Source organism: Mobula birostris, chromosome 21 (genome assembly GCF_030028105.1).
Source record: "Mobula birostris isolate sMobBir1 chromosome 21, sMobBir1.hap1, whole genome shotgun sequence".
Taxonomy (NCBI): Eukaryota; Metazoa; Chordata; class Chondrichthyes; order Myliobatiformes; family Myliobatidae; genus Mobula; species Mobula birostris.
Genome location: NC_092390.1, coordinates 41162605 through 41175965, shown reverse-complemented (window position 1 = coordinate 41175965; position 13361 = coordinate 41162605). Strand labels below are relative to the sequence as shown.

Sequence of the window (13361 nt, the reverse complement as noted above, 5' to 3'; positions counted from 1 at the left end):
TGCCTAAGACTTTTGTACAATTTGGGACATAGAAACATACACACAGTAGATTCTGGTTAATTAGTCCATTGGTCAATCTGGGCAGCTGCTCATTTGAGACAACTCCTAAAGAACAAAAACTAGCTGGGAAAATAGCCTGGATTCCTTTTGTTTATTTGGGATACAATTCTGCTATATTGGGACAAGAGACTGTTGCCGAGCAGTTTCTAACTAATAGATAGATAGATAGATAGACATGCTAATGTTAGCCGCATGAACTTGTATGGCTGTTGGACACTAACGTGTGTGTGTGTGTGTGTGTGTGTGTGTGTGTGTGTGTGTGTGTGTGTTCAAAAAGAAGATTTTTTTTGTCATTGATTGTTGGCGATAAATAAGCAGTAAGGCAATTTAGAATTGATTTGCTGACTGCAATTTCAGGCATCCAGGTTTGGCGATGTCAGAAATGGCCGGGAGTGAAAATGAAACGATTTCACTACTTCAACAAGTATTGACCATCATCTTGAAAGTTATAATGAAAATGAGGATTTGGAGGATGCAATTATCAAAAGCATTATATGAAGGGCTGCCATTTGTTGGTTCTGTGAATCTAACGTATGCGCTGACCCTGTCTTGTCCATGCAATCCATCCTGTCACTGAATCTATGACAACACCTGCCTTACAAAGTTCATCTGTCCCCAGGACGGTACCTACATTGTTCAGGCAAACCCAGAAATCCTCTGAAAAGCACACTCCCTCTTTCTCAAATACCTGATGCTCTCTTTATTCTGCACTCATTATTTTCCTCTCTACACCTGTAAAATAAATAGCCTCCTGTGAGTTCTCCCCACTTCATAATTGAGCCCATGATGTTGCTGTATCCCTTTTATGTTGGAAGTTAGATATTTCTGCATTGTCGCCCATCTTTGGCTTTGATCCTCAGGTTTTCTCACACAGGGTCAGACACATACAAACAATTCCCAGAACGAGTATACATGCACCCTCCGGCATCCCAAATGGTCAGTAACCATCTTTGGCCCTCTCTCAACAAGCTACCCAGCATTGTCTGGTGGTTGGTCCTTTACACAAAACAAAAACATACACACACACACACACACACACACCTCTCCACCGTGTTCTTTGATATTTCATGACTCCATGGTTACTGGCCTAAGCATGGGGTGTCACAATCAGAATACTTACCCTACCTAGACTGCTGAGGTTGCTGGCCATGTAATTGGGGCATGAACATATCCCAGACAAACCCCATGTTGTAACTGTGAGTAGATCAGTGGAGAAACTGGAGAAGTGGATATGGAAGTCTTTATTCATCATTCATCACAGCAAGCAGGCATTCTCTTGGAGACCATTTTGGTAGAGTCTCACAAACCAAAACTACATCACATTTTATACCCTTAAGATCAAAGGTAACAGCAGATGAGTCAATTCAATCTCAATAGTTACAACTATATCATTTGCTTCAATATTTTGGGTTGACAATACTTCCTTTGAATTACGTATCTACAGTGGGAGACACTTTTGAATGTTCAAACACCCTTGTTGACACAGATATTCTAAAACCTTCTGAAGACAAGGAGTCAGGCACCAGAATAGACAATAGATCAGCTATTGACTGCTATACCTGTGACCATATTTGGTTTGCAAAGTGACAATATCAGCCTGGTCTTCAAACGTGAGCTCAATCGCAATGGTGTAAATAACCTGGTCAAGTTGCCTGCTTTGATGCAAGCAAATTAACATAAAACCATTGTCTTAATGTTTGGCTGATTCATATGCAAACATCAAGTTCCTTGGGGTGCAGATCTCGGATAATCTCACCTAGTCCAGGAACACCACTGGGATTGTGAAACGAGCCCAGCAGAGATTGCACTTTCTGAGGAAGCTTAAACAAGCATCACTCCCCACTAACATCTTAACTACATTCTACAGAGGCGTGATTGAGTGTGCTGACCTTTTGCATCACAACCTGGTACTCCAGCTGCAGCGCTGTTGACAAAAAAGCCTTGCAGAGGGTGGTTAGGGCAGCAGAGAAGGTTATTGGGGTCTCCCTACCTTCTGTCCAAGACCTCTTTCAGAGTCGATGCCTCCAGAAGGCACTGTATATCATTAAAGACCCCTCACACCCTCTCCATGATCTGTTTGTTCTTCTGCCATCAGGCAAACGTTACAGGAGCATCAAAACAAAAAACCACAAGGCTACTAAACAGCTTCCTCCCACAGACAGTCAGACTGCTAAATAGCTGCTCCACCTGACTCTGCTTTTGGACACTTTTAATAGACAATAGACAATAGGTGCAGGAGTAGGCCATTTGGCCCTTCGAGCCAGCACCGCCATTCACTGTGATCATGGCTGATCATCCACAATCAGTATCCAGTTCCTGCCTTATCCCCATACCCTTTGATTCTGCTATCTTTAAGAGCTCTAGCCATCTCTTTTTTGAAAGCATCCAGAGACTTGGCCTCCAACTCGCAGTGGATACTTATAACTTGATTTTAACTGACATGTGGCTGTTGTGTTTTACTATTTATTGTTATGTTTATTATTTAGTGTTGTGTTTGTTATGTTATGATTGCACTGCTCCTGGGAAACGCTGTCTCATTCTGCCCTGCAGAGCTGATGTACGGTTAGAATGACAATAAAGTTTTTTGAATTTGGATCTTTGAATCATGGTCACTGTTTTGCAAGCCATATCTATATGCTCCAAAGACAGTATCATTTATTTGCAAAGATGTGATTTTAAAGTTAATTTTAACTTCAATTTACCGTTTGCAATTTATAATATACATTAAGAATTGAAAACTGGTTCTTGTTTGAATAAATACCTACGATGTTCATATAACTCCAGAAAATTCCCAAACAGTCATCATCATCATTATGCGCTGTGTCATGACATGGGCAATCATGGTCCTTTCATGATCATGATTGGTCTGGGTAAATTTTTCTACAGAAGTGGTTTGTTGTTGCTTTCTTCTGGGCAGTGTCTTTACAAGATGGGTGACCCCAGCCATCATCAATGCTCTTCAGAGATTGTCTGCCTGGCGTCAGTGCTTGCATAACCAGGATTTGTGATAAGCACCAGCTGCTCATACAACCAGCCACCACCTGCTCCCATGGCTTCACGTGACCCTAATCTGGCGGGGGAGGGAGCTAAATGGATGCTGCATCTTGCACAGGCTAGCGGAGGGAAGGAGCGCCTTACACCTCCTTTGGTATCCCACTGCCCAGCAGTGTCTAACAAAGAAAAACACCCAGGCAGATTCCCGACTCTGGCTCTGGGCATATATAGATTATTCGTATTTCATGTCTTGTCAGCAGAAGATATCAAGCGCAGTTGAAATGAATGACAAATAAGACTCACTAATCACTGTAGCAGAAGGCTCTGGAGGAATGTGTTGCATTTACCAACACTCTCAGTAACATGCAGCTAATCGTTTGAGTATATGGATTCATTGAAAGCAAGTTGGTGGATAATAAGGACTAGGTATATTTATGTCAGTGGATTTTGAGAAAGTGTTTATCATGGAGAAGTAAGTTCATTAGCTGACCTTTAGGAAGATAATTAAATAGTAATACAATGAGAGTAGTGCAGTTGACAAGGAATATTTGGACTTCTAATACGTTGCCACATAACAGTCTTGTCATCAATAGTCATAGTCATAGTCATACTTTATTGATCCCGGGGGAAATTGGTTTTCATTACAGTTGCACCATAAATAATAAATAGTAATAGAAACATAAATAGTTAAATAGTAATAGGTAAATCATGTCGGTAAATTATGAAATAAGTCCAGGACCAGCCTATTGGCTCAGGGTGTCTGACCCTCCAAGGGTGGAGTTGTAAAGTTTGATGGCCACAGGCAGGAATGACTTCCTATGATGCTCTGTGCTGCATCTCGATGGAATGAGTCTCTGGCTGAATGTAAGCTGAAAGCCATGGAATAGAAGGAAGTATCAATGGTACCGATAGGAAATTGGCTAAGTAATGAGAAACAATAGGAAGTAAAAGTTATTTTTGTGAAAATGAAAATGTGCAGTTGAGTTCCCCAGGGTCAGTAATATGATTTGGACTTGTGTGTACAGGGTAAAATTCACACATTTTCTGATGACCTGAAAATTTGAAGTGTCTTGAACGAAGGGAACAACAGTGAGTTTCACAGCAAAAGAAAACTAGGTAGTGGGTGAGTAGATGAAATTTAATGCTGACGATGTGCAGTGTTCCAAAAATGAAAAGCAATGTAAATTAGAGATGTTAAAAGAAGTAGAAGAACTGAGAGATTGTGGGGTCTGCTTGGTTCATTGAACATGGTAGGAGATGTTGAGAAGTTGGGACTTTCTTTTTAAAACAGAGGAAGTTATAAGGAGACAAGATTAAGGTATGTATTGGAGAGAAGGCATGGAAATGAGACTAGGTAGATTGCTAGGTATATAGAGTGGGTGTGTACCAATGGACTGAATGGCTTTCTCTTTTGCTGTAATTATACTAGGTTTCTGTGATTCAGCAGTATGCCCACATTGTCCAGAGTTTTGTACTTCAGCTCTTTCAGTTTAACTCCCATTTTTCTCAAAGATTACTTCTGCCAAACTCACAAGTACCTCTCCAAGTGTAAGTAGCTACAATACATTGGTACACAGAGCAGTACAGCACAGGAACAGGCTCTTCAGACCAAGATGTCTGTGCCAATTGAAACTAAACCTTTCAGCCTTCATGTGCTTCCACTACCACCCCAACTGATAGATTCTAGACACCTATCACTTCCTGTGTAAATAAAAAAATTCTACCGGGCACACTTTGGAGACACTTGGTTGAAATCCCAGTCAAAAGACCAGTGAAATTCTGCAAGAATGCTACTTTTTCAGAGGTGTTGGCTTCTGGCTGTGATGCTAAATAATGCCCTCTCTGATCTCTGAGGTTGCACAGAAGCTTGGATGCCCTTAAACAAAGGCAGGAAATCATCTGGCATTTAAACCATGATGTATTAAGTCAACATTTCTGAAACAGCACATCCAATTATTATTGCTATTTGACACTGCTCTGGCTGAATTATTTACATATTCTATTTACAAGAGAGACAACACTTAAGAAGTACTTTATTGGTTGCATAAGACTCAATAGCATTTTAAAGACACATATACTGTATACCTGTTTTATGTGACTACCAACAATCCCCAGCAATAACTTCTGTTTCTTCTCACACCATTTCTCGTGTAATCCCCAGGAGTCTTACCTCAGCTTGAATCTGTTGATGCTTTCAGCATTTACCAGCATTGATTTTTGAGTACATATTATAGCTCTGATTAATTATTCCATTCATTTAAAAGCTGACGAATACTCTAAAATTGAGGCTGCTGTGTTATGTTTGGGACAGCTGCCAAATATTTGTATCCTTTCAGGCTCATGGTTCAACAATATCTCTAATTAAAGAAAGAAGAATTATGGCATCATGATTTTATATGGTGATACATATGGAAAACATATGGTTAGCACAAAAGGTTGCATTGTACTTTACTGTTTCCCACATTATAACGGTTGTCTCATTATTATCCACTGAATGACCTTTCAGCCACATGTTAGATTTATACCATGTTTGCAGCTTTAATTGCTTCACAATGGAATTCGTCCCATACTTACCAAGGTTCTTGAATGATACCTGTAACATTCTTCTCTCATGGCTGGGCAATTATCTTGTCACTAGAAACAAAGGGCATTTTTTTCTTAAACAGATGTGGGGAGGGGCAAGTTATCAGTGTGCAGTGTGTAATGGATTTATTTACTAATTTATGAGGAACAGATTTGTAATTTTCTTCACATATTATTCCAGATTTTGTTGTCAAACATTGTGCTAAGGTTAATGGCAGGTACTGTTATTTATTTACATAAGATTCCAGGCAAAATACACATGTGCAGTTAAGTTCAAATTTCAGAAAGTATTTGTTTGTTGCACTACTCTGCCTTTCAATCTGTAGAAGTGACACATCACTGTCTGCAACACCACGATAATGCATTAAATAGTGTGAATTTTGTTGTTTGTGAAACAGGTGCACATAGTTAAACAGTTACGTTTTGGCACCTTTTAACAATATGGAAAAAATAACTCCTCAATACTTAAAAAAAATTAAAATTCTTATTATTCTTGATTTTAAAATAAATTCAAGCATGAAATTAAAAGCAACTGTTTTCCCTTTCCTTTTTGTCCCTCTTTCCCTATATTCTGCTCAAATGCCAGAATTGACATTAAATTTTCCCTTTCTGATTTACCATTCTAAGTCAGTCTTGACGTTCTTAAGTTGCACAAACATTCATGCTGATTGGTTAAGGAGAAACAGATTTGCCTGCACCTTTTCTGTGGTTACAGACACAAAGTTTAACTCACTTCAGCACTGCCTGCTTCCACTTTCAGCCAACTGATATGCAATTAATTAAGAAAAAATAAAACCTCGAAATGCATGGGTAAGTCCTTCTACATCAAGATTCTGGACCACAGCATTTTGGTTTTATGGTGGAAGTTTCTTCAAGTTATGAAGAGTATGTAAGCTACAACAGTCCCTATCACAAACCAATCACGCTATTTTACAATACCCTGCCCAATACAATCAAGATTTGGGAGCCGTGGAGATTAAAATTCAACAAAGAGGAAATGGAATTACTCTCACCAGTTGGCACATGGTTCTTGTCAATTTTATGTTGTGTTTTGCTTCATACCAATGTGCCACGCAAGACTCTTTAATATCTTTAATCAGGCTCTTATTCTGCCTTCTTTATATTTAAAAGTTGCCCTTTAGTGGTTTTCCAAGGCTTGGAAAACATCCATAAAAAATCATCAATACATGCTGAATCAAAGGGTACATGCCTTTTAATGCTCTCTTCAAGTGCCAAAAGGAACCAAAATGCCCCCCACATCTTTCAAGCTCACCCTCATCTACCCCCTTTGACAGTTGTAGCTGTTATTTATATATATTTATATTGAATTCATATGGTTGTTTGTTTTCAACCTCCAAGCCATTCGGGTCCATTGTAACAGTTTTGTTTGTTCATTTAGCAATATATCACAGTGTAGGCCCTTCCAGCCCTTTGAGCCAAGCTGGCCCTGCAAATCTCAACAAACCCGATTAACCCTAACCTAATTATGGGACAATTTACAATGACCGATAAACCTACCCGGTATGACTTTGGAATGTGGAAGAAAACTGGAGGACCTGGGGAAAACGCACACATTCCACAGGAGGATGTACATAGACACCTTACAGAGCAGTGCCGGAATTGAACTCCAAACTTCAGAACGCTCCAAGCCGTAACAATGTTGCGCGAACTGCTACACTACCATGGCGTGGATATGTTGAGGGCTTATCTCGTGTCACTGTTTCTCCTTTGATAGATGCCTTTTTGGTTGATCTCTCTGAGTCTGTGTTTACAGACATGTGGACTCAGCAGACTTGAAGAAAATTAATTGACTTCCAAAAGCATAAAACTCAGTCCCCTTCTTTTTGTGTGATACGATATAACACTTTGTTGGCCTCAAACAACTTCTATCTCTTCCCAGGATTGTTATCCTTCGCTAACAACTACACTGTTCCCTGTCATACCCAGACTCCAATCTCCCTCTCTCCTGCTACAGTAACTTGCTCTTCTGCACTCTGCTTGGTCAACATTGTGAAAAGATTAGCTGTATTTGTCACATGTACATCAAAAAGTTGAAACACACAGTGAATTACATCGACTGTGTCAAATATTGTACAATCAGTGAGGATTGTACTTGGGGCAGCCCACAAGTTCTGGCGTCAAGTTAGCATTCCCACAATTTATTAACTCTAACCCAAACCATTCATCCTTGGAAAATAAGAGCACCTGGAGTCACAGTCACAGTCACAGGAAGAATGTACAAACTCTTACGTATCGTGGCAGGAATTGAGCCGTGATCAGTGATCACTGGCATGTAAAGCAACTGCGATATCCGCTATGCTACCATGAGATCCCATGAGACTTCGGTAAATGGGGAAAATGATTTATTGTTATGACTGATTTGGAAATGGACAGGTGCAAAATGTGCATTGAAGAAGATTAAAAAGTAGATGCAGCATCCCAGTTCTCCTAATAGGATTTACCTTTCTGGTTTAACGATTGTAGAATTGACTGAGACCATTTTTCAAAGGAGCCCTCATTATCTTCCTCTTGGTATGATCTAAACTTGTATAATCAGGATATTAACCTGATTATTAAGTACATTCCTCGTGCTGCCAGATTTATTCAAAGCCTTTCCTATCTGAAAGTAAGGGAGAAATGATGAGGAGAATGATGCGTACTCACACAGTGTGAACCAACTGCCAGGGATCTCCAGCCCTTGAAATTAGTGTGAGTTCTGAAGGTGAAAACAGCATATCATTTTGGGCAAAACACATAAAAGTTGCTGGTGAACGCAGCAGGCCAGGCAACATCTCTAGGAAGAGGTACAGTCGACGTTTCGGGCCGAGACCCTTCGTCAGGACTACCTGAAAGAAGAGCTAGTAAGAGATTTGAAATCTCTTTGAGCAGCAAGACTATGAAGCATTTTGGGTGCTTCATAGTCTTGCTGCTCCTCTTGGTTGCTCCAAGACATACAGGTTTAGGACACAAAATGGAAACTCATTGAATCTATTTGTTCCTCTGTCAAGCAGGAATTCTGGTAAATGGAATATTTAGGTCCTGTACCCTATTACTTTTGGCTTCTCTGCAACTACTTTGCCCACTCACGAACATTACTGTGAGTGGCATAGCAGGAAAACAGAGATCTGGCATCTGGATCCCTGTTGGTATTGTAATCCTGGGTTTAAAGCAGATTACAGCATGCCCTGACAATTCTGCACCTTACTTCAGCCCCAGTGACTAATGAAAGAATATAGTCTAACAGATTCCAGAATTTCTCCGGTACCTCACTCATTTCTCATTCTTCAGACAACAGCCTGGGTGACACATTATGGGAGCTACCTGGTGGCTGAGAGTTCTACAACAAAACTAAAAATTCAAGGCATCATGTTGTCTTTGGGTTTTAGTTTTTATTGATTAATCTCTGGCTTTTCAGTCCTGTCTAAGTTCATTGCCTATCATGGTGGCAATGGTTTGATCAATGTTGCTTCATAATTTCTCCATTAAGATGCACTGAACAACAAATTTTTTCAAAAGTGTTGCTTCCTCAGAAACACACATCAAAGTTGCTGGTGAACGCAGCAGGCCAAGCAGCATCTGTAGGACACTGACCTCTACATTTGTACTGACCTCTACCTTGCCGAGGCACAGCGACAACTCACGGATACCTCGATCGTGACCCCACTAAGGAGCACCAGGCCATTGTCTCCCACACCATCACCAACTTTATCCGCTCAGGGGATCTCCCATCCACTGCTACCAACCTTATAGTTCCCACACCCCGCACTTCCCGTTTCTACCTCCTACCCAAGATCCACAAACCTGTCTGTCCTGGCCGACCTATTGTCTCAGCTTGCTCCTGCCTTACCGAACTCATTTCTGCATACCTCAACACTGTTTTATCACCCCTTGTTCAATCCCTTCCGACCTATGTTCGTGATACTTCTCACGCTCTTAAACTTTTCGGTGATTTTAAGTTCCCTGGCCCCCACCGCTTTATTTTCATCATGGAGGTCCAGTCCTTATATACTTCCATTCCCCATCAGGAAGGTCTCAAAGCTCTACGCTTCTTTTTGGATTCCAGACCTAATCAGTTCCCCTCTACCACCACTCTGCTCCGTCTAGCGGAATTAGTCCTTACTCTTAATAATTTCTCCTTTGGCTCCTCCCACTTCCTCCAAACTAAAGGTGTAGCTCTGGGCACCCATATGGGTCCTAGCTATGCCTGCCTTTTTGTTGACTTTGTGGAACAATCTATGTTCCGTGCCTATTCTGGTATCTGTCCCCCACTTTTCCTTCGCTACATCGACGACTGCATTGGCGCTGCTTCCTGCACGCATGCGGAACTTGTTGACTTTATTAACTTTGCCTCCAACTTTCACCCTGCCCTCAAGTTTACCTGGTCCATTTCCGACACCTCCCTCCCCTTTCTAGATCTTTCTGTCTCTGTCTCTGGAGACAGCTTATCCACTGATGTCTACTATAAGCCTACTGACTCTCACAGCTATCTAGACTATTCCTCTTCTCACCCTGTCTCTTGCAAAAACGCCATCCTCTTCTCGCAATTCTTCCGTCTCCACTGCATCTGCTCTCAGGATGAGGCTTTTCATTCTAGGACGAGGAAGATGTCTTCCTTTTTTAAAGAAAGGGGCTTCCCTTCCTCCACCATCAACTTTGCTCTTAAACGCATCTCCCCCATTTCGCGTACATCTGCTCTCACTCCATCCTCCCGCCACCCCACTAGGAATAGGGTTCTCCTGGTCCTCACCTACCACCCCACCAGCCTCCGGGTCCAACATATTATTCTCCGTAACTTCCGCCACCTCCAACGGGATCCCACCACTAAGCACATCTTTCCCTCCCCCACTCTCTCTCCATTCCGCAGGGATCGCTCCCTACACAACTCCCTTGTCCATTCGTCCCCCCCATCCCTCCCCACTGATCTCCTTCCTGGCACTTATCCGTGTAAGCGGAACAAGTGCTACACATACCCTTACACTTCCTCCCTTACCACCATTCAGGGCCCCAAACAGTCCTTCCAGGTGAGGCAACACTTCAACTGTGAGTCGACTGGGGTGATATACTGCGTCCGGTGCTCCCGATGTGGCCTTTTATATATTGGCGAGACCTGACGCAGACTGGGAGACCGCTTTGCTGAACACCTACGCTCTGTCCGCCAGAGAAAGCAGGATCTCCCAGTGGCCACACATTTTAATTCCACATCCCATTCCCATTCTGACATGTCTATCCACGGCCTCCTCTACTGTAAAGATGAAGCCACACTCAGGTTGGAGGAACAACACCTTATATTCCGTCTGGGTAGCCTCCAACCTCATGGCATGAACATCGACTTCTCTAACTTCCGCTAATGCCCCACCTCCCCCTCGTACCCCATCTGTTACTTATTTTTATACACACTTTCTTTCTCTCACTCTCCTTTTTCTCCCTCTGTCCCTCTGAATATACCCCTTGCCCATCCTCTGGGCCCCCCCCCTTGTCTTTCTTCCCGGACCTCCTGTCCCATGATCCTCTCGTATCCCTTTTGCCTATCACCTGTCCAGCTCATGGCTCCATCCCTCCCCCTCCTGTCTTCTCCTATCATTTTGGATCTCCTCCTCCCCCTCCAACTTTCAAATCCCTTACTCACTCTTCCTTCAGTTAGTCCTGACGAAGGGTCTCGGCCTGAAACGTCGACTGCACCTCTTCCTACAGATGCTGCTTGGCCTGCTGCGTTCACCAGCAACTTTGATGTGTGTTGCTTGAATTTCCAGCATCTGCAGAATTCCTGTTGTTTGCTTCCTCAGAATATTTTTTTGTTTAAGATAGACCACTGGAAGCTGAACACAAATATAATTTTAGGCTACTGTATCATGGAGGAAGTGGAAGAAACAAGAAAATAACTTTTATTGAATACAATACATCTAATTGCATAACAGTGCTGACATATTGCAATAGCTCAACCAAGCTAAAAATGTTTTGTTGGTGATTTTCATTTACACTCAGTGTGTGAGGCTTCTCGCTTAATGTCCAACAATAATCCGCCAGCACTGATGGATTCCAGTTGCCCTGATACCATTTCTCCATGACTGTAATGTCTGCGTGAAACCTTTCACCATGTTCATCACTGACAGCACCAAGATTTGCAGGGAAAAAGTCGAAATGGGAATGCAACAATTGTGAGGAACCCAGGCTTTGTGCTGGTCATCAATTTTACGCACAAAGTAAAGCTCATAGGCTTTCTTAATGAGGAGTCATGTTCCGTCTTTGAGATTTAAACATATAGTAGCCACAAATATAACAGAAAGTATCATGGCTGTTGCAACATTGGTGAGACATTTTCCTATCATAAATACTCCTGAAGATATAATTCCTGTTTATAATGAGTACACACAATATTCTATCCGTGTAGAGCATGTGCATCAACATGATCGCTAACTGATATACATGTAAGCGCAATGCATAGAAATGGTGTATGCGTGATGCTTTTATAACGTTACTAAAACCTGTCCTGCCATGCAGCATCAACCCTGCCTAAACATGTATAAGCATGCCTGGACAAGATGGAAAACTCTCCAGCTTACTTTGTGGGCAACATTCTAATTGACTTGAATTATGAATTGAAATAACAAATATAGGCGATTACAAAAAAAAGGTACGTGATAGGGAAATTTTCTTGGTGATTGTCACGATCAGCAGCCCAAAACCTGTACAATACACCCAAAAGTATTCAGGAAGCAAAATCTTTGTTGTCCAGTATCAAACGATTGCCTCAGATAACTTCAGTGGTTGATGGAGTTGGTACTATGGACATGTAATGAGAAATATAATCCTCCTCTGATTTTCTCTTAGAAAAGGACATGGAACCAAGTCATTGTGTACTCAGGCAAGGTACTTGAGAAGAAAAAAATTCAGATAGATCAAGAGCATTGGCTTGAATCTCCCTGATTTATGACACTCGTTGCCACTTCACTTGTTTAAGATAATGACTAACTCAAGGTAACACATGGGCCACAGTTTACAATGTAACTATTTTGTGTTCTCTTTACAGGGATCTGTCAAACAACAGAATTGGATGTCTGAGTCCCGAGATGTTTGTGGGCCTTACCGGTTTGTCAAGACTGTAAGTCTGTTACATGTTTTTGCAGCTAGTTACCTCATTAAGACTGGTTTGCTTTTGCATTGTCACCTTGAGAGACAATGTCCATGAGCATAATATGCATTTCAGAAACATATTGTGATAAAATAGTGCAAGTAAAGAGGAAATTTGGAGATGACATACTTGTTGTAGACTGTCACCCTCTCTCCTGTAGCATCAGAACACAAAAATATATAGAAAAGGCATCATGGTTCATTCCATCAAATTTACTGAATGTGTAAACATTAACATTGTATTGGTAATAATTAACACTACTGCAAATGTATGGAACTTGCGCTTTAAGGCAAGTTTCTTAAGTAACAGTAATAAATACAGAAATGCTCAGTAGGCTAACTAGACTCTGTGGAGACAAAAACAGTATTTCAAGTATTTTCTAACTTTATTTTCAGAATGTGTAGTTTCTTGTTTTATCGGATATGGAGATGGAACAACTTTGACACAGCTTCATGATCAAAAAGATTGGATAAAATTGATAAAGAAATAGATTCTGCAGAACCTACAGAAGTAACAGGATTGATGAGCTGCATCTGCATGCCTTCTTCCATAACTGCTGTTCTTATTCCAAGATAATGATATTGAGCAGCAACAC

The 13361-nt window shown here is 41.4% G+C and overlaps 1 protein-coding gene across 2 annotated transcripts in view; it reads left to right on the top strand.

Moving 5' to 3' along the window:
* Nucleotides 1–13361, top strand: part of LOC140185754 (adhesion G protein-coupled receptor A1) — a 550512-nt gene that overhangs the window by 208175 nt on the left and 328976 nt on the right. For both annotated transcript variants that reach the window (XM_072239373.1, XM_072239372.1), the window contains exon 4: nt 12665–12736. In XM_072239373.1, the coding sequence (XP_072095474.1) occupies nt 12665–12736 (72 nt within the window). The remainder of the gene's footprint in view (nt 1–12664; nt 12737–13361) is intronic.